Genomic DNA, 22,563 nt, shown 5'->3' on the forward strand with positions numbered 1-22,563 from the left:
ACCTGCGTCCAGGTGCCGAATTGGGGCAGGTGGTCAACGAGTGACTCACCCCCAGAATTGATTAGAATCGATGCGAGCAGATGCTCGGTGTCCGAATAGCACAACAGCCCTCAGTATGGTACCAGTCGGCCATGTTGCTCTCATGATCGTGATAAAAAATCTCATCTCATCAATATCGTGGACAAGCACGAGATGAAGTACCGTGTTTGAACCGGGAACCGGTACCGCCTCGAGCGGTACGACTCGAATAGTACTATCAGCGATTACGCTTGGCGCGTGGACGCCATCTTCTGATGATTTCCCGCGCTTTCCGGTGCATACGACATCGCTGATTTACGATTTGGAAATGAGTGACAGTAGGACAATAATGGGGCGTCGCAAGATGGCGCTTGCTTAATGAGAGTGAAAATTCTGACAGTTCGGGTTGATTTTGTTGAAAGTTTCGTTGACCTGAGTCGATACGGATCTGACAGGTGCATAGGAATTTAATTCGACTGTTTAGGATTTCCTTTCTCTAATTGTTTAATTGCGGGTTCGCTATTGGTGGATCAAGAATAGAACAATAATGAGGGAAATTAGGTGAATTAATGCAGGTGGAGCGTGTGCAATGGAGGATATGACGAAACTGGTGACAGCTCATTAACAACAAATGAGTGAAATATTAAAAGAATTGTACGATAAAGAAGATAAAAATATGAAGATAAAATAATTAAAACAAAACTTGAAAAGTAAGTATCTATGTATGTATATACTGGGTGAGTGAAGTTTTACCGCCCGAGCGAAAACACCCACTTTTAATCAATTTAAAATTCTCAAAAAATTCAGGAATGATTGTGTATCACTGTAGAACAGTCTGTAAAATTTTCAAAATTTTTAATGAAACAGGTAAAGATTTTGTTTTAATTCAATAACCGCTAGGTACAGTGGCGAGCACGGAATTTCGCACACATTGGACATTTCACTGACATAATTTTATTAAAATAAGATACTGGCGGCATTTTCGTGACAGTTTAGGTGAAACGTCAGTCATGATCACATATGTCATGATTGATTATAATGACAATAAAACTTAGACTAGATAGTTTTTTTTAGTGACATACAAATTGGTGTGCGAAATTCCGTGCTCCCAACTGTACATTAATTTACATAATTTTTCAATGAGAGTCCTTTCAAACATTTAGGAAAAATTTGGTGTCATTGAAATCATGAAAACATCACCGGTTTTTGAAATAAATGGGATTTGATATTAAAGTGCAAAATTTAGCTATGATTTATTATTAAATTGGGCGGTCAGTTCCACAAAAGAAGTTGACGTAGGTTGTTTATGGTACCCTTTAGGGACTTTAGAATTAATAGAAAAGTGGTCAACAGATGTTTCCCAACAATGAGATATTTATTTATGACACTACAGTTGTAAATCTTGGTCATTTTTCGCTCTTAATGTTAATTATGAGCGTGTACGAAAAAAAATTTTTACTCAAAATCGATTTTTTTATTTTTATGACCGAATTAAGTGATAAGGGAAAATTGATTACACACATTTGAAGTCTTATATCAAGGGAATGTAACCCTAAAGTTTCGTAATTTTTTAATAGGGTTAATCGTGCGGGCGGTAAAACTTCACTCACCCGGTACAGTCGCGAGCAATAAATTTTGGTCGTCAATGTCATTCTTTGACGCAATGGAAATTGCTCCACTGTAAAACGGTCAAAAATATCATAACCTATCATGTTGTACCTATAACATTAATTGCCACTTTTTCTCATTTTTTTGACATTCAGGCGGGGATTTTTTTAAATTTCTGACAATCCAACCAAATTTTGTAATGACATTGACGACCAAAATTTATTGCTCGCGGCTGTACCTACTAAAAAAGGAGATCAGAAAGAAACTAAGAAGACTAGAAATTTGTGCAACCAACAAATTAATACAAAATAAAAATTAAAAATTTTGATAAAATAACGTAATAAGATTTTTAATTTACAATGCAAAAATTTCCGATAATAATGCGGAATCTGGAAAAGTGCCCCGAATGCTTGCAGCGTTTCCACGTTGAATGGCAAAGCAAATCCTCTCGAAAAGGAATTTCTTTGATTTTGAATCGCCTGATTCCGCCATAAGTCGGTCTTCGATGACATTAATGAATTCGATTGTTTCTTTTCTTACGTAATAAGTAGTAATAATTATGTATTTTATAAAAAAAATTAAATGGTAATACAAATAACACTTGCGAAGGACTTATCATTACTTGATGGAAGTATCCGAAATGATAATTAAATCCGGTCTCGATGCCGTGTCCCCTTTTTTATAATATGACAATGTGATGTACCTATCAAAAATTATCAAAAAAGGTAAGATAGAAAAATGATGTCCAAAATTTAATGATAGCAATAGTACATACTTATAAAATTCAGAAAAGGACAGAAAATCGTTTTAAAAAATACACATATTCAACATATTCGCCTGATTTAGCTCCATTTGACTTCCGTCTATTCCCGAATCGAACAAATTATGTTAAAAAATTGTTTTCATCGTCAAATCACGTACTTTTCAAAAGAAAACGTCAAAACTGTAAAGAGTCTCATGTTGAAATTTGACAAAATGAAACGTCAACATGGGAGAGAAAAAAATTTAAAGAAACTCTGTCTTTGCAACAAGCCAAGCTAAAAATATGAACAAAGCAGGAAGGGAAAGACCGAAGATGTACAAAAATAGCGAAAATGACGATGATAAAAATGTTGGTGAGAGAGAAAAACCTATATAAGTAACAAATATACAGGGTGTTTCAAAATTCCGAATTCAGAGCGTGGTAGGGAAGGACTCAGTGGAGCTCGTAAATACTTAGGCAAAAAAAATCGCTCTTCCTGAAGAAGGTATAAGCACTTTAATTTTGTTCAATTCATAGGAGCCTGCATATCCAAAGTAACAAAATACTATTCTAGCTACGTTGCCGTTTCATTTTTAAGAAAAATTACAAAAATTCTAGATTTTTTTACTCCAAATGAAAGCTATTCTTCAACAAATTGTTTTACGTTATTATCTTCCACAATCATCTACACCATAAATAACAATAATACTATATTATGTTGTGAAGAGCAAAAATGAAGGTTTATGTGCTGTGGCTGGTAGATTGGCCAAAGCACATAAAACCATTTTTGCTCCGAATAACATACACCTACTATTTTTTGTTCAAACCTTCATAACAAATTATTTAAGACATGTTAAGAAACCAGGTAGGAATTTCAAATGATTTAGCTAGTTTACTTTACAGCCGCTCATCAGCGGAGATAATAACTTCACGGACGCCCTCAGCGGAGATAATAACGACACAGACGCTGGTCAGCTCGTTAAATGCCATGACAATGAAGTGACACTTTAGCATTATCAATGCAGCAGTGCAATGTCATATTTTACGGACATTTGAAGAAAAACACTGAACTTTTTAGCCTGTATTTAAAGAAAACGCAAAGAGTGCACCTTCAGATCAATGTATCTTTGTGGGGGAGTCCCGATTTTTTTTTTAATTTCCATATTTGGACTACTGAAGTGATCCCCTACAACGCTCTAAATTCGGATTTCGCGAATTTTGAGACACCTGTATATCTCTAGAATAAAATGGATAAACTTCAAATACAAAAGTATTTTTAAAAATTGACAGATCCCTTTTGTTCCCCTAATTTAGTTCCATTACCATTTGCCCTACATTTATTTCCAAACGGACGAATCATGTTACAATTTTTTTTCATTACGAGTATCATGTCACGGATTTTTAAGACACAAGTCTTGTTTATTTCCTGCGAAGCAAGCCAAAAATCGTACAAAACCCTCCATTTTGGAAATTCTGCCAAGTCAACTCGAAACGCAAATTTCCGCTTTTTGACATCCCCCAAAAACGCCACTTCAGGTTCCAGGACCGCCACTTCAGTTTCCAGTACCGCCACTTCAGGTTCCAGGGCCGCCACCTTCAGGTTGCAGGACCGGTTCCATCGGCGTCCGTCGGTCGTGCGTGCCTCTCCAGCGACCGAATCCTTAATCCCTCATTTAAATATATTCCGACCTTCGCCCAAAGAAGTTAACATTGACATAACAGAGTCATCTCCTCCGCAATTAAACAATTACGCAGATGCAGCAGGAATCCACGCGATCACAGGAATTCACGAACGCGTTTCCGCAATTAGCACCGTCAATGAAAATTACCAGTTGCACATCTGGTACTGACGGATCCAGAGCAGAAGTGAAAGTGGAGACAATTGGTATTTAAAGGCCTCGCAATTGTTATCGATCTGTCAGACAATGGCGCCGTTTCTAATATCTATGTTTCTAATAGCGCTGGGGCGACCTCTGGCGGTGAGTTTTAACGAGATAATTTAGAATGACAGTAATGACAGTTCCACCTACCTACAGTAGTGAAGATGATCAGCCACGCTGTGACTTATTCGAGACTTGCAATATTTATGACCAAGCGAATTAATAATTTAGGAAATTTCGAGTCGACAAAAGACGTGACCTCCGTTTAGAAACGGGTTAGGTTGACCTTAGAGGAGAGGTCAAAGTTACAGCTACAAAGACTGAGCAGCGCTTTCTAAAGATTTGTTTTCAAACGACAAGAGAAAAAGGCGTTTCAGTTTTTGACAGTTGTCTCTTGTGCAATTTTACAGATGTATCCTGGGATTTTGACATTTGTAAATAGATATTGCAATCGTAACGTTTGTCCACTTTGTGTGAAAGAGACAGTTGAGAAAAAATTCGATTTCAATGTTTCAAATTTGATACAGTTTAATTACATTGCAAGTTAGTGTATTGTGTGTTGCCTAATCAGGATGCAAATTATAATTTGCGATATACCTAACATGGAATTAATTATATAAAAGAACGTAGGTATATCAAGATATCCTGTGGCATTATGATGCTTTTATTGTGTCGAACCGTTGAAGCCGTCAAATCATATGTCAAAAGTCAAATGTCAAATTATTAAATCTTAACGTCAGTTGTGAGAAATTATTTGGCTTGAACATTTTCTATGTTTTGCCCTGATTTGCCTTTTTGAGTATCCAAATAATCTGACTGGTTGATGTTTTTACTTCGAAAATTTCATTCAAAGTGTTTCCTTGTTTCCTCACTTTGCAGTCGACACACTTTAAGAGTCAAACAAACAATTTATTCGTCAAATTGTCTCTTTGCTTGGCAAATATTGACAAACGTTGCGTTAACGACGCAAACCAACTCAAATAAAACCGAAAGTGTCTCGTTTCCTCCATGTCATTTTTTATCAGAACACAAAATGGAAATAAAAACACAACAAAATTAAAAACCTCGTCAAAAGTCTTAAATCATCTTTACAAACACTGAAGTAATGGTTGGGAACAATTAGACTTTTATATCAAAAATTTTGATTCCAGTTTAAAAAAAAACATTTCTAGTGTAATTGCTTAAGACTCCGCTTTGACCACTTATTTTCCTTTTATTTTTGATAATTACACGGAATGCGGATAAGCACCACTAGCTGAAGCAGGGCGACGAAGACCCAGCACCCATTACACCAAATTACACCCATCAGACCCGACCCATCCACATAAAACACTTTTTCCAGATAACAACGCCATCACCGAAAGCTGTTGCTCTTATCGACTCCCGACGAAAAACGACTCGTGAAAGTGACATTTGACTCCGAGTCACAATCCACACGAAAAAATGGCAACCTCGCAGTTCAAGTACCTCGAAAACAGTAGCCGATCTGTATTTATTAGACAGATATGATCACAGCCTACGCGACTCCACCAAATTATAGTTTGACGAACCTCTACGAATTGACGGTGGGCGGGTACGCGTGTGCCGATTTGGGTACTTTGGTACCAACTCGGTTGAGGTGTTCGTTATTGTTATCTTTCCAGAACGGTAACAGATACGTATCTGTTCTGTCGTGATCGCAACGGTTCACTGAACCACGCCTGAGACAATATACTTGATTGTTTCTTGTCTGCCGAGAGGTACTGACGCGAGAGGCTGTGGTGGTACTGCCTGAACCGCTAATGAAGTTGGTACCTTGTCTCTGCAGATTCGCCTCATTACGATCCCAGATAAGAACCGTCCAGGTGGAATGGTTCAGCTGCGACTCAAGACAAAACGAAACAAAAATATTAACAATGCTGCTTTTTTTCTTCTTTTTGGCGTTTTCCTAATCACAGAGTGTGTATGCCGATGGCGTCTTAGGACAAGAAAATTTCAGAACCAATAATAATAATATAATAATAAATGGTGATGACTGCTGACTCTTTTCTTCTTCTATTTTTTTTTTTTTTTTTGGTTTTTCTTATCCGCAATCGTAACCTGATAGAGTGTGCCAATAGCGTGCCAGTAGAATAAGGAAGTGTCAAAGGTAATAATAATAGTACCAATAACGCTTTCTTCTTCTTTTTGCTATCTCGTATCTACAATGGTAACCAGACAGGGCGTTCTCAAGCAGACGAAGTACCTATAAGTAAATTCAAAAAACTCCTGGACTGTCGAAATTAAATTTTAAATAAAATACTTCTTTTGACTGTACTTGGGTATAACATTTTTTCGCTAGAGTGTACCCACGTCAAAATCTAGTTACAAAATATATTTAGGTTATGTTTTCCTTTTTAATCATTGAACTAAAAATGTTTTCAACACTTGAAGCGAAATGCAGAAACTAAAAGAACTGGAGCAATTTAATTAAGTTTTTCAAAAACACAAAGAAAAACAGAAGGTGACACACGACAAACTGAAAACAGGTATAACAAACTAAACAACCAAAATTGAAAATCGCTTCCATACCTTATCTCTGAGTCAGATTCCGCTAAAGATATATTGTGGGTGGAACATCTCTAATACCCACATAGTTAACCAATCAGCTTTAATTAGGTTTTTATTTTCACAATGCAAGGTGCTGTTTAGTTTCTCCACATATATGCCGTTCACGATTATTTTAAACACGCAGGAGGCCGCGATATTTTTTTGTTAGATTGGCGTCAGGTCCTGTCACATGACGTTTCGTTTTTAAATATTCGCATTGTTGTCAATTCCGTCATTAATTTAGTTAATAAGAATTTACCCAGAACTGCCCTACAAATATAGGCTTTGCCATTTCACCACACCACCTGTTGATTGTCAGTTTGGCAACGCTGCAGATATGTTTAGTAATTTTTTGACTATTATTGCCAATCTTGATTTTTGTTGAATGTCATGTCATATTTGACTCAACGCGTCTTTCATTCAATTATAAACCAATAATTATCAAGAATTTATTGTTTTTTCACGAAAATAGAGCAAAATAGAAAAAAACGAGTCCTTATGGGTGCTGACATGAAGAGAGCTCTTATTAAATTACATGATAAACTGCATTTAAGTCACCCAATGTGGTCAGTCAGAAAAATTTGTGTTGAAATTTCAGAAATCTTTTCCGTAAGTTAAAAAAAAAACGTCTTTCTATCATTCTAAAAAGCGTCAGCGTCTTCAGCTTAGAACGTATTTACATTTGCTAACCTGCTAACAAAAGAACCAAGCTATAACATCAAAATTAAATCCCGCACTTTTTATCACACGCCACTTGGCACATGCGCCTTGAGGGGTAACTTTGATTTTCATCTCTTCAGCTAAACTTTCAGCGAGTCCAGTTTTATTCGTTATTAATTATTATAACTCATTTAACTTTAACAGCAGAAAAGTGAGGTTACGTGTAAGTTTCGTTCATCCTCTGTGGTTTCACCATAAGAAAAATTCAATAAAAAAAAAGCATTTCAGCAAGTGTAGTTTATTAAAATACTTAATACATACGTATAAGTACATTGAAATAAACCAAAATAATTATTTTTTAACTTAAATTTTTCCCCTATTCATTTAATTATGAGTTTTGAGTTCCTCAAACTCCTGATTTTTTTTTAATCCTTACAATCTTACCCCACATTACCCACATACCCCCATAATACCAATTTGTTTTTCCAGATATCTGATATTACTGTCTACAAAATTATCCAATCACACCTGAGAGGCGAAATCCTTCAAGATTCCAAAACTGGCGCCAATCCTTTGATTTTGTAATTTCCTTGTTCATTGATTAAAATTCTAATTCTTTGAGTTTCCCTTGGGTTTTCCCTTCCAGCAGGAACACTAACAACGACAATAACCACGCTAAAAACCACTCACTCACATTTGTAGTGGTAGGATTCGCAGGCGTAAAATTTTTAGATTTCTATTAACATTTATATAAACATTTTTGTTTTATAATACAAAAATTTATATTAAATTATATTAAGAATGCACGATGCGTCGACGAGATAAATAATTGCTAAATGTGTAGTTAGATCATTGATTTATCAATTTATCACACTTATTTTGACAGCAATTTGCTTTGACATTTTAGGAACTAGAAAATGTCAAAATTTCAAATTTCTCACTAAAAGCCGTTTTACAACCAACCGAACCTGTTACACATTGCTAAATTTTAGGAAAAATCCAACAGGTGGTGTTTCAATAGAAATGGCAGAGCCTATATGTATGTTTGATTTCAATTACAATTTTACGATTATTGTTCCTAATGCGTTCAATTATTTAAAAAATGTAACAACTTGGGAGCAGTGTTCCGTTGAATTAACCTAAAATGGATTTATTAAGACAAATCACAATATTGCCAACTAAAATGTCAGATTTTCATAGATAGTCCGAATTTGAAATAATCGTGAATGGTTTATAAAGTCCATTTCTTTGTTAAATCAATTGTCAAAGTGTTGTCATGTTGGTATAAGCCACTGGTTATTTGATAGTTATTAGATTGGCAACGTAAAATGTCAACTGTATCTGCATGTCAGTCATTTTGATGTGAAGGCGCTTGCGCTATTGAAGCCGCAATTACAATTAAATAAAAATACAAAGTTAAATGAGTTTCGGAAAACAAGGATCTAACACAACTAGAAAAATTGGCTATGATTAGATTACGTGAAGAAATACAGACAGACCGACCATGCTAAATTGCAGTAAAGATGCACACATCATATTCGAGGTATTTTCTTTTAATATATGGGTTCGTCACTGCGAGGAACTGCTTAGAGAGGACTGGAAAAAATTAATGGGAAATCTACCAACTGAGGACATTCCTCTTTCGCAGAATCATTGGAAGACGATTGGGGGTTAGATTCAGAAAATGAATAGGTAAACTGCTTATATAACCCATTAAATAAATTCCCATTTTCCTGTATATGTTCAGTTGCACTTTTCAGTGTCATTATCGTCTTTATTTCTTGTCTTTTGGTATAAAATTTGGTTACACCTGAAATTTTTCTGACATTTGAAAATTACTGATATAGCCTCAAACCTGATCTAGGGAGATTTTACTATGGCAGACAATAAATTTAAGCCGGCCTGTCATTGGCTTGACATCAAAATGTGAAGCTGGCATTATGTTCAACTAACCCCAATTTCGATTTTTGTCATTCTTGTCATCGTGACAGCCATAATCAAAATTAAAATCGGGAAAAGAAGCGTGCACCAGGGAGAAGTGCTACTACAAATCAGGTATGCTAGTATGTCATGATCTGTAAGTTACGAAAAGGGCGAAGGAAACGCCAAACAGCTTGAAAACCTTCAGTTTGACAAACTGACACATCAGTCATAATGACAATAAATGGTCGCTTGCATTAACTTTTTTGAAATATCAGAAATTTGCCGGCCTAAATTTATTGTCCGCCATAGTACGATAGAGGTGTCCCGAAACGAAAGGTTTTAGGGTGGTACAACCTGGTCTTTGAGGGAATTTTGACATTGACAATTGATTTAAAAAAAAAGGACTCTAGTTGGGTTAAAATCAAACGTTTTTTGTTGAAGGTATGGCTTTATAATATAATAATTTGTTATGGCCTTCTTCTTTCGCGCCAATAGAACCACCCTTAGTTCGTTTTCAACTTTCAATTTTAACCTTTTTACAAAAAATTCTGGTCGTCAATGTCATTTCAAAGTTTGGTTAGATTGTCACAAATTAAAAAAATTTCCCTGCCTGATTATGCCCATGTCAACAAAGTGTCAAGAAAATGAGAAAAAAATGACAACTAATGTCATGGAACATGATGATAGGTTATGATATTTACAACCGTTTTACAATGGAGTATTTTCCATAGTGTCAAAGCATGATTTTGACGACCAGTTTTTTTTGCTCGCGACAGTACCTACTTAAATAATTTTGCAATTTATTTGACAATGTCGATTTAAACAAATGAATAGTTTGAAAAATCAAAAAAATCATAGATCCCGACCGGGCAATATGAAAATAACTAGTGATAGTGATTTAACCAACCTAACAACTGTAATTTTGATTTTGACAGTCCAAATGTTTTTTGAATGGACTTTACCAGAGTCTATAAATCACTAAAGGGTTTTTCTACTTTTTTTTTGCTTCTTCTTTTCCGCAATGGTAACCAAATAGCGTAGGTCGATGGCGTCCTAGGACAAGGAAGTTCCACAGTCAATAATAATAGTAGTAATGATATTTTTTTTGCCTTTTCCTTTCCGCACTCGTAACCAGATAGCGACGGCGTCCGAGGGAAGTTCCAGAGTTCTGTTCCCAAGAATCACAACCATAAGTCGGTTCACATGAACAGTCCCAACCGGCGGGGTAGATACGCACCGGCGCACATTCCCACACCGTCTTCTAATTTTATACTTAAATAACACGATATTAATTCACATTATATTCAAATTGGACGTCTGTACAATGCATTTAATAAAATCTTACACGATTTGCAGGCGCATGCTCGTACCGGTCCGAGCAGGAGGAAAAAACCATTGAGAAAACGGATATACCTGATGGCTTAGTTCCCGAGACTTCATTAGCACTGTTAGCGTTGGTTTGTCAATGTTTGCCAGGTAAAGAGGCAATCCAGACTCTTGTGGAGACACGAGAAAGTGAAAAGAAGTACATAAATGAGTAAATTTTGAATAAGTCTTAACCCCCATGGGGTCATGTCAGGTATCCATGGAACCAAATGAAAAGAAGTACTCAGTGTTGGCTGTCGAAGGCGAAAATGTCGAGTAGTACCGATTTGTACTAGTTGGAAGAGATCGACAGCCACCACCGAGTACTTCTTTTCGTTTGGTTTGATGTTTCGGTACGACCGGTACCGCGAGTCCCCCCAACAAGGTCCCCCCTCGACTTCTTTGTTGTTGTTACGTAACCCGTCCGCATGACATCACCGGCGAACAAAAGTAAACAAGCCCAGAGCACGCTGCTCTATCTAGGTACCATCTAAAATTGCACTTTTTGCGAACGTACGGTATACATTTCGTTAAAAATCACTTTCCCATAAGGTTAATAGAGTCCGTTTTGAACAATATACCGGAAACGAGTCATTTTGTATTTTTGGTTGCATTGTCCGACTCGCGTCTTGGGAAAACGGAACCATGAATCATCCTATTAGATGATGGGTTTGATTAGAGGGAAGTATAGGTACTAATTAGAGTACTCCCCCGGAGGTGAAAATTTGGGAAAAAAACAAAGGCAACCACCCTTCGGTAACGGCGACTGGAAGAGCGGAAGCAAATCGATTGTGCATGTCTTTAATTAGTACTTCCGGAGAGCGGTGACCCGTGGAAGTACCTGCAACAATGAATTCAACTTGTCTTTGACCCTTTTTCGGTCGGTGCGTCCAATTTACTCAGGTGGAGTCGTTTGTTTCGGTCTGGGTGAGTTTCGAGCGAATTCAAGACAAATTGCGATTTTTTACGTTTTGGGAAAATTTTTCAAAAAGTGACTTGGCAAAACGAAAAGAATTTGTTTGTTTTCAAAGAAGTAATTTTTTAAATTTCTAGTCCTACAGGTTGGATTCTTTTAAAAAATATTGGCACAATTGATTTCTTGGAGAATTTTTGATACAGTTCGGTCAAAATTTTCATTTGGTCTTTTACATATTTTGATTTTTAAAATCATGATTTTGATCGAACCATTCCAACAAATTTAGATCTAAATTCGTTTTTTTCAGATGACCCAAAAATACATAATTGAGCGATTGAAGTTTTGATTTTTTTTGAAAAATTTACTTGAATTGAATTTAGGAGTTTTGAAGTTTTTGAATAAAGCAATAGTTGAAGCGTTTAAAAACAAGTTATTTTCACTCAATATCATTTGAATTTTTTCAAAATAATTGTTTTTTCAGAAATTTCGTGTTCGTTTCATTCACGGGAGGTCAATGACTGATATTAAGGAATTTTTGAAATAAAATTGAGAGTGGATACGTGGCAAAATGAATCGAAAATACAATTTAGAGGCCCTGCTGATTGGTACAAACCAAAAAAAAAATCGAAATTCGTCAAAATTTTAAACAATGTATTTCAAAAGTCTACAACCAATAAATATATCTTTCAAGTTGCAAAAATGAATCGATTATGCAATTAAATTAAAAACCAAAATGTATGAGAATTTTGAAAATGCGTCTCAAAACATCTAAAACTCACAAATTCCAAGCTCCAAAAATTAACCAATTGTACAATCTAGAGACCATATTGATTTGGTGAAAATCACGAAAAATCTAAAATTTGCCAAAATTTAAAATATGTAATGTATTTCGAAAGGTCCAAAATCAATAAATAAAATTGAATAGACGACACAATCTAAGGGCTCTGCTGTCTTGGTAAGAACCAAAGAAAAAACCAAAATTTGACAAAAATTCAAAAATACATTTTAAAACGCTCAAAACCATTAAATTTCTTCTGTTCCAAAAATGAATCGATTACACAATTTAGAGACCATACTAACTTGATTAAACCAAGAAAATCAAAATTTGTGAAATTTTTCAAAAATACCTACGTTTTAAAAGTTTAAAACGTACTAATAGATTCATCTTCCAAGCTCCAAAAATGAATTGACTACACAATCTAGAGATCCTATTGACTTGATAAAATTAAAAAAAAAAACCAAAACTGAATCGACTGCACGATTTAGAGACCATACTTCATAAAAACAAAGAATAAATTTGTAAAATTTTTCAAAAATACGTTTGAAAACGTCTAAAACCAATAAATTTATCTTCCAAGCTCCAAAAATAAACCAACTCCACAATCTAGAGACCATATTGATTTGATGAAAATCAAGAAAAATCTAAAATCTGCCAAAATTTATAATAATGTATTTCGAAAGGTTCAGAATCTAGAGACCCCGCTGACTTGATAAGATAAAAAAACAGAATGTGTCGTAAAGACGCACGATAGAAGTGAAACTTTTGTATTATATTACAGGGAAACATTGTAATTATTCATCAATCACTTTTAAATAGCATATTCACAACAAAATTGTATATTTTAATGAAGAAAATAAATTATTAACAACGATAACACTAAGCAATATCGAAATGCGTAACTAATTGTTCATTTTTAAACATCCAAATCAAAGAGAGGACATTATCGATAAATGCCGTGAGTGTGACAAAGACAGAGACACTGCTTCCACTCGACCCAATAGTGTTTACCCCCACCACTTTTCGTCACACAAAAAAGTTGCCGATCAGAATTTCAACACCCTCCCATAAAAAGTTTCACTTCCTAAAACTCCAAAATTCGTCAATACATATTTTCAAAAGTACATTTTAAAAACGTCCAAAACCAATAAATTTAATTTTCAAGCTTCAAAAATTAATCGATTATACAATCTAGAAACTATGTATATTGATTTCGTAATACATACAAAAAAAATTAAAATTCATGAAAATTTCAAAGATAAGTTTCAAAACGCCTAAAATCTCCCAAGCTGAAAAAATGAATCAATTACATAATCTACAGACTCTATTGACTTGGGTGACATTTTAAAATGTCCAAAACCAATAAATGTATTTTCCAAGCTCCAAAAATGAATTAACTACACAATCTGAAGGCTCTGATGACTTCATAAAATCCAAAACAGACATCCAAAATTTGTCAAAATTTTCAAAAATGTATTTCAAAAGGTTTAAAATCAATACAGCTCTTTTCTAATCTCCGAAAATAATTCTATTACACAATCTAGAGGCCATATTGACTGAGTGAGACTCAAAAAACAAAATCAAAATTGATCAAAATTTTCAAAAATACATTTTGAAACACCCAAAACTATTAAATATCTCCAAAGCTCCAAAAATGAATGGATTAACACGATTTAGAGACCATATTGAATTGATGAAAACCAAGAAAAATCCAAAATCTGCTAAAATTAAAACAAATGTATTTCGAAAAGTCCAAAACCAATAAATGTATCTTCTAAAAAAAATATGACTACACAATCTAGAGACCCTCCTGACTTGATAAAATGCAAAAAAAAATCCAAAATTCGTCAATACATATTTTCAAAAATATGTACATTTTAAAACGTCCGAAACCGATAAATTTAACTTTCAAGTTCCAAAAATGAGTCGACCACGTGGACTTGGTAATATAAAAAAAAATCCTCAAAATTTCTATTGACTTGGTGAAAATTAAAAAAAAAATCAAAATTTGTCAAAATTTTCAAAAATATATACCATTCACGATGTTTTGGCATAAGGGGAGGCTATGATTTCATTTTTTAACGTTGGATGCATGTTTGATTTCTGTCATCTCTGCTGTCACTAAAGTGCCTGACATGCGGACCTATCAAAATGAACGTAACATGTTGCCGAATTTACCGTAATCATAATTAAGCGACTTTAAGACGTATTGATGGTGTTTTTGTATTAGACTGCAGAACATATTTTCAGTAAGTTACAATGAAGTCAAGTTTTTTTTTGTGTATAAATTGAATCGTAGGTGAGTACAAGAAAAAAATGTAACACGGATAGTGAAGGAAGAAACAACGACACAATTGAAATGGCACAGGGGTTTTGTAAGACCTATTATAAAGTTGACTCAAGTTGCAAAAAACCACTTGTCATTTGCAACAGCGTTTTTTCAATATTTTTTTTCTAACACTAATATCTTATACTGTTTCTATGGTGCATTTGAGCTCACACCTTATGTTTCTCATAAAATACGCTTTCTCTATAAGACACGTCGTCAATAGCAACGTATCTTATAGAGTCATAAAATACGCTCACACATATTATTCAAGTAACATTTTATTCATCATTTTTACAGTAATTATCACAAAAGTGAAAACTACAATTATTGAATTGGAACTGCCACATTAGCTTCGTGCTCTTGTTCCTAACATCTTCTTCTTTATCTTCTGTTGTTTCATCCAATGCAAGTGGCCGGCCATCGAAAACTGGCAATCTTTACATTTTCTTCAAATGATTCTTGCCGTAACGTAAATTAACTTTTAATGAAGTTCTACACACCTACCTCATATCAAGAAAAGCCAAAATGACATCTTCCGTTACCTCCGTGATGCTTTTTTCATTGTTCCGGCCTTGAAACGAAACATACACCTTTTCATATGCACTTTTAGACTTCATTGGTAACAAATTGCCCCTTTTTTCTTATTTCTTCTGGAACGTTTTGGCACATTTCAACGATGAAAATTGTTTTTTTCCAAATTTGTTGATATTATTACCATAGTACCCACGGCAATCTGCGCATTTTGTGTATTGTGATGCGCCTTGAATAATTTCTGAATTTATTAAAATTTCTGATAAGATGTTAGTGTTAGAAAAAATCTTGAAGACAACGCGTGTTTTATAGTTTAAAAATCTCGATCTATTAAATCCTCGCTCCCTGCGGTCGCTCTGATTTAAACTACGATCTCGATTTTTAAATCGTCTATAAAACACTTGTTGTCTTAATAGCTATAAACTAAACAAAGGCACAAAGGTACCAGAAACTCATAGTTTGGATTGAATATTTTCCATATAAGTACAGTTCTAAAGGAATTTCAAATGACTGATGCCATAAAAATGCTGTTGCAAAGGCAAAGTGGTTTTTTGCAACTTGAGTCAATATTAACTTCCCGATACAATTGTGAATTTATGGCTTGAGTCTATTTTGAAATGTACTCCTGAAATTTGCCAATATTTTTGTAGATATTGTGAAGAACTTATTTCGGAAGATTGGGCAAAATTAATGTGAAATCTTTCATTTGAAAACGTTTTTCGTTTAATAATTTCATTAGGAGAATCTGACTCGGAATTTGATTGGGATTTTGAAGCAGGTAATGATGATTCAGAATTTTCTAATGAAATTATGGAAGTTGAATAGTTTTGTTCTTTTTTGTCATAGACGATGGGTGTGTAAATATTTTGCAGAAAGATTCGAATAAAGTAAGGCTTAATAAATAGGTACAAGATTTTATACAATCTAGTTCTAGGAATGTTTTGGTTAAAATGAAAAATTCATTGAGAAGTTACTAACTGGTTGGTTAAGACACTATATAGGTGGGTTATCTAAGTGGTGCATAAATTAACAGGAGCCACTTCGTCTTTCGGTCCCGGTCCCTACTATTCTGTAGTTTGTTCAAGTCAGTTTCATGTTTTGTTAAATTGGATTAAAAATGTGTGAGTATTGTTATATTGCAAACTAGTAAAACTGACAACAATGCACTAGACAATGACGCAGTTTATAACCTCAAATTTAGAAAAACATAACCTAATTCAACAGACAGCTTTACTGCCAACTTAAATGCACTTTTTCCATGGCCTCCCCTTATGCCAAAACATCGTGAATGGCATATACATACTATTCCGGAATCTTGGCCACAACTGACATTTAACTGACAAATATGTGTGAACTGGCCTTTATTGAATATAACCCAACTTTTGACTCGATAATGCTATTTCCCTGCTTTTTTGATGTCACAATAAAAACTTCAAAGTGATTTTTAATAATTGTCATTTATTAATGACACTAATGATTGGTTTACATAATTTTTTTTAGAAATGTCAAAAAAGTGTTGGCCAAGATTCCGTGTCCGGAATAGTACATATTTAAAACACCCAATTGTTATTTGTACACACAACTAATTATGAAAGTGATACTTTTTTTCACGAATTTGCAGATTTGAATAAGTGAAAAAAAGAGACTTTCATAACGTGTTGTACACACTATTTTTTTGCATATCGATGTAATTTGAGAAATTTGGTCTAAAAGGATGCTACTTTCACTACGATTTTGCGTGTAAAAAAGTGCCACTTTCATTACGATATGCAAAAAAACTAATAAATACATATATCTTCCAAGCTCCAAAAATGAATCGACTACACAATCTAAACGCTCTGACTTGATAAAATTCAAACATAATTCCAAAATTTGTGAACATTTTCAAAAATGTATTTCAAAAGGTTTAAAACCAATATGTACATTTATTTTTCAATCTCCGAAAATAATTCTAATACACAATCTAGAGGCCATATTGACTGGAAAAGACCCAAAAAACAAAATCAAGATTTTCAAAAAACCTTTCAAAACTCCCGAAACCAAAAAATGTCTCTTCCAACCCTCCATTCCCGCACAAACCTAAGATTCTCGCATTCTGCGCATCTCAACCATCTGCTGCGTACTATCAATAGCAAACAATTTTTTCCGCAGATCCGCTACCGTTCACTTTTGACAAGCTCCTACACAAAACCCATCAAAAAACCGTCGATCAAAACATCCGTCAGCATTCTCCGAATTCTTCAAATCCGTATCATCTTGCTGATGGGAACCGTCAAGAATCCAGTCTGATTTGATAATTTTATTAATGAAGCAGTTACCCTCCATTAAAATTCACTGAATATGAAAATATCTTTTTTGCAATTGTGTTTACATTCTGTTTCGATCTTCCGACGTCTCTACCATATAATTTACGACACGCTCAACCTCGTAAATTACTAAACCTAATTAATTTCTTCCAGTAGCCATCATGTAAATTACAAAATATTGTTTGCGATTTTTGATCTTCTAAGATAATCTTGCCTCGTTGCTTGTCATACCTACAATCAACAACGATCGCTGATTGCTAAACGAGACCCGATCTGTTGATGCTGCGATTAATCTCGATTTCACACTAGAATTACCAAAGACGCAAAAAAAAATTTCAAGTGCAAAAAAAAAAAACATTTCTTATCACATTTATTATTATCATCATTTTTTTCCTCTTTTCTGTGCATCCTTGCAAATAGCGTATTTCCTTCTAATCGATTACCGAATCAATTAAGCAGCGCACTGATGCGGTTACGGTGAATGCCCTTCGGAAACAAAAATACACCGGCAACATTAAATTCTTATCACCCCACTTATTTTCATTTTTATTACTACTATTACTTACTACTGGTGTAATCGCTACTATTTTGGTTATTACCATCGACTTGGAGTTTCCCTTTCACATATTTTTAAAAATCAATCTCCAGTTTTGAATTATGAAACAATGAAAAATGAAATAGCAGAACACCTTGACACCAACCTCGTCATTATCTTTCGTTATAATTAAACCAAAAAAAACCGAAGGCATCAGATCGCTACTTTCGATGGGTAGTACCACGCTCTACAATTTTTTCTTGACCGAATTAAAATTACGAGCGGACACGCATCCTTCCAGATAATTGCCGTAATTTCACCCCAGCCCAAGCCGACCTTGTGAAAAAACTGACCATCGCCTACCGATCTGGATCCGACCGATCAGTTCCTAATTGGAGTACCTCGACTGAGATATAAATCAAGCTTGACTGGAAAGGACGCAGCACGAGCTGAACCCGGTCCTGCAGAAGCGCAGGAAATCGAGAGTGCGGTTCAACGAGTACAATAAAAATGCTGAGGTTTTTTGATTGGTACGAATAGTAGTACTGGTGATAATAAAGCTTGTCGTGGTTGCGGGGATAGGGATTTGGTGGTGCCGGTGTGTTGGTGTCTCCGAAGGGCATTCACGTCGCCGCTTGAGCGCTCTGCTTAATTGATTCTGTAATCGGTTAGAAGGAAATCGCACGAGTAATATCCGTTCAGTTTTTGAGCTTTGTAAATTAACACCTAGGCCATTGTCTCGTCGATGAAGAAGATAACTCGAGTGGTGCTCGAGACGGCGTCGTGGTTGACGAGTTCGAGGAGGAAACCGTTCGCTCCGCCGTTCTCACAGAACTAGCCCGCTAACCCACTCAGGCCATTTAACTCTTAATCATTCAACACTGAACGCAGATCGTCGGAGGTAGCGCCAATTAGCTGAATTCTCACGACATTCGTGCTCGTGTGGAAGAAACACCTCTGGAGGACATCTCCGCGGCGGCCCGCACGGCACACTCTTCGGACCTCTGCTTCGCGGCCGAAATATGTCGCTGGAGGTCCACCGGTTCTTGTCCGATTAATTATCTTCAGGTCTCTCTCTTCGACACGATTTGACTTAATTTGGAACGCTCGAGGGCGCTGTGGTCGCTTAATTAAAGCACTTTTGGCGGAATTCGCCTGCAGGGAGAGGCACAAACCTTGACCTGCGTTTGTCCAAATAGTCGCCGAGTGTACACAGCGGAGTGTACAATTAATTGAATAATGAATTGCCGAACAGGGCCCGCGGCTAGAGAGTCAACCGGACGTTCAACTCAAAGAGAAGCTTGATAAATAAAGATTTGGAATTGATCGGGCAGCTTTGGGACAGCACTGGAGGATTTCGCAGCAGCGGTACCAACCCTAGACTGTTGTGAGTCCCCCAAATGGAGATGTCAAATTGCTCTTGACACTTTAATTCGTTGCGTTAACGCTTCTTTGTGCTGGATGGGAATCGAGTGAATCATCTACGAAAATAGCGAGCGGGTTTGGAATAGGTAAGTTGAAAAAAAATCAATGTTGCCAACACGATGATGCAACTAGGAAAGAACCGTTTTAATGTGTTACACCTGTGCGTCGTATTAATTTGAAGTTGTTGTCACATTCACACAAAAAATATGTTAATAGTCCCAGGACCGGATTTATGAGGAGTGGAATCGCAAACGATTTGATAAGCCCGAGGCGCTCTCCAATCAGCACAACTTGAACTGTGAAAAACTGCGATTTTTGCAAAATTCTAATTAATAAATGGAAAAAGATTGATCTAACTGTGAAGAAAAATGGAAGCGGATTGAAAATCAGCTATTAAAATTCCAATTTGGAAATCCACCGCGCTGACCCGATCTGAATTCATGGAATTAGTGTGGATGGGCGTCGCCTGGACATTTCTCACACGACTAGTCGCGATGGCCAATCGGGAGCAAATTGATCTGAAATATTTGTGAGCCGCTGTGATTTATCACCGGTTTGAATGGATAACAGTTCTGAATTGCTAATTTTTTATGCTATCAGCAGCAAAATGGAGATGAAGGAATTGCTTAAATTCCTTGAAGATTTTTAGTTCTTGGCTTCAAATTTGTTGACTCTTTTTGGCAATTTATTTAATAATACTATTAATAGCTTCATTGCTTGATTTCAGCCTCCGGCCTCGTTGCCGTGCCTCTTTTTACAATAATAATATTATTTTTATGGTTATAGTATCCCCAGAAGGTACAGTTGGTTGCCAAAAAATCGGGAAACGAAAATTTTCCTAATGTAAATTTGATTTTGTCCATTTGTCAATTAATTGTGTACTTGACAATACCTATCAAATAATTTTAAAAAATGTCATTGAATTTTGACGTTAATTCTAACCTATCTCTCGTAAGAAAGTTTCACACTATGGAAAAATTGTAAAAATGTGTCAATTTTATTCTGACAGTTCCTGTTTTTTTTTTTGCAACCAACTGTATCAGTGGGAAAAGACAATATGTAAAATTAAAAAACTAATTATTATTATTATCATCACTGCCGTTACTGCTGGTCACCATCATTATTATTACTCACGAATTTATAAAACTTGCACAAATGCTTTGCCCATAGAAGATCTTTGACAGATTTAGGGATTTTTGTGTCCAAACCTCAAATTTTGTTAAATTCTGATTCAAGATGGCGCCGGCGTGATTAATTCCGCTGCGAATTAGACGCGCGTGGCACGGTTGGCATTTAAAATATGATTGGCAACGTAAGGAAATAAAAATTCCTACCTGCACTGCACTGTTGAGGAAGCAATTATTCTGTCCCGGTCCATTTAGCAGACCTTTCGTGCTGGTAAATGTCATCGAGTCTCTGGAAGGGGTGGCTATCGATATGGGCAAGGGGTGCAAGGAAACTGCCGGCGTCGCCATGGCGCTGTTTCGCTGTCGCAGGGGTTGGAGCGGTCTACATGGTTGTCTGAAAAAAAATTGACAAATGGGCAACATCTGGTGGAGTGTGGTGGTGGTGGAGCACGTGGGTGCCCCAGGTCGCAATTACAAACCGCGTTCAGTTCATTTGAGGATGATCGAAAAAATCTCTCCAGAGGGCAAGATGAAGCAAATCGAATCGTCTTGTTGTGGAGGACCGCAGACTCGGTTTACCTTGAATTTGGGAAAAGATCGGAACGAGTCGCGTTTCCGTCCGCCTTTATCGCCGGGAACGAGTCCCATTGAAATGTGTTTGCGTGACCGATTGTCAATAGGAGCGAGATCCGTCTCGAGGGAGCGGTGGGGGCGTGGATTTGTAATGAAGAAGCGCGATTGCTTTTGTTGTTGTTGTGAGGAGTGAGCTGACCGCCCTTGGTGCAGCAGGAAGAGCAGGAAATAAGGTCGATGGGTTTTCTCTTAGCAGGATTTTGTTTGTCATGGAGAGAAATTTCGAGCGAGTTTAATTCGCCTAATTAAATCATCAACCAACTTAAGAGATAGAAATTAATTAAAATTTTAAATTAAAAAAATATGTAAGTAAGTACTTAATTATTTACATACTAATTTTTATTATTATCTAGAAATAACTAATTCATCCTAATTAATCGACTAATTACTTTTTGACAATGATTCTCTTCCTGATCTCTTTAATAAAATTAATTTTTTTTTCATACGATTTCGACATTTCTATCGCAAATTAAATTCTATTGACACAACTAATTAATTAAACCTCCAAACTAGAAAATGCAAATTTGTCCCAAACTTTAAATCCATAATAATCAAACAATCCCACTACAAACTTGCTTCGAGTGCTTTGATACCAGAACCTCCCTCTATTTACATTAACTTTATACTGGAGGGATCCACCGAACGTCAATTAACCCCAATTTAGCCCCCGACAAATTTCCCTGGCAAACAAATTTCAACTCCCAAAAAATCGCAAAATCAGGAAGCACCACAGGGTGCACCAACAAGACGCAACCTTCACCTTCGCACGCGCAAAACCCCGATTGATTGCATTTTACCGGTTTGCAGCCGAAGAGGTAAACAAACTCTCGAGTTTCAGGAGTCCAGAAAGTGAGAAACATTCTTCAGTGGAATAATTTTTCGCCCCGATCGATTTCACTGTTTTTTCTCCTGCTCCGGTTTCGTCTACTTTCACCGGACCCACCGTGGGTGGGGCAGACAAAGGATTTTATCGGAAACTGACAGTCGCAGCTCTTGGCCAATGTTTACCTCGCTATAAATTTTATCGCAGATGTCTAGTGCGAAGTCGGGGTTTATGTGGAGTCAGGAACGAGTAAATATTTATGGTCTATTTTAAAATACGTTTCAGCGGTTACGTCACAGATCTGGATTTACGCAAGGCTCATATTTGCGGCGGAGTCACCGAGAAAGCTGACAAACGGAATTTTTATGGAGATATTTCGGTGTTTACAGCGGTTGT

At 35.9% G+C, this 22,563-nt stretch overlaps 1 protein-coding gene across 2 annotated transcripts in view; it reads right to left on the reverse strand.

Annotated features, from left to right (window-relative positions):
* The window catches only part of ec (echinus), a 46,099-nt gene that overhangs the window by 11,918 nt on the left and 11,618 nt on the right, over positions 1 to 22,563 (reverse strand). For both annotated transcript variants that reach the window (XM_069055315.1, XM_069055316.1), the window contains exon 2: positions 20,919 to 21,105. In XM_069055315.1, the coding sequence (XP_068911416.1) occupies positions 20,919 to 21,059 (141 nt within the window). In that variant the 5' untranslated portion in view covers positions 21,060 to 21,105. The remainder of the gene's footprint in view (positions 1 to 20,918; positions 21,106 to 22,563) is intronic.

The sequence above is a fragment of the Tenebrio molitor genome, chromosome 8, assembly GCF_963966145.1.
Source record: "Tenebrio molitor chromosome 8, icTenMoli1.1, whole genome shotgun sequence".
In the NCBI taxonomy this organism is placed as follows: domain Eukaryota; kingdom Metazoa; phylum Arthropoda; class Insecta; order Coleoptera; family Tenebrionidae; genus Tenebrio; species Tenebrio molitor.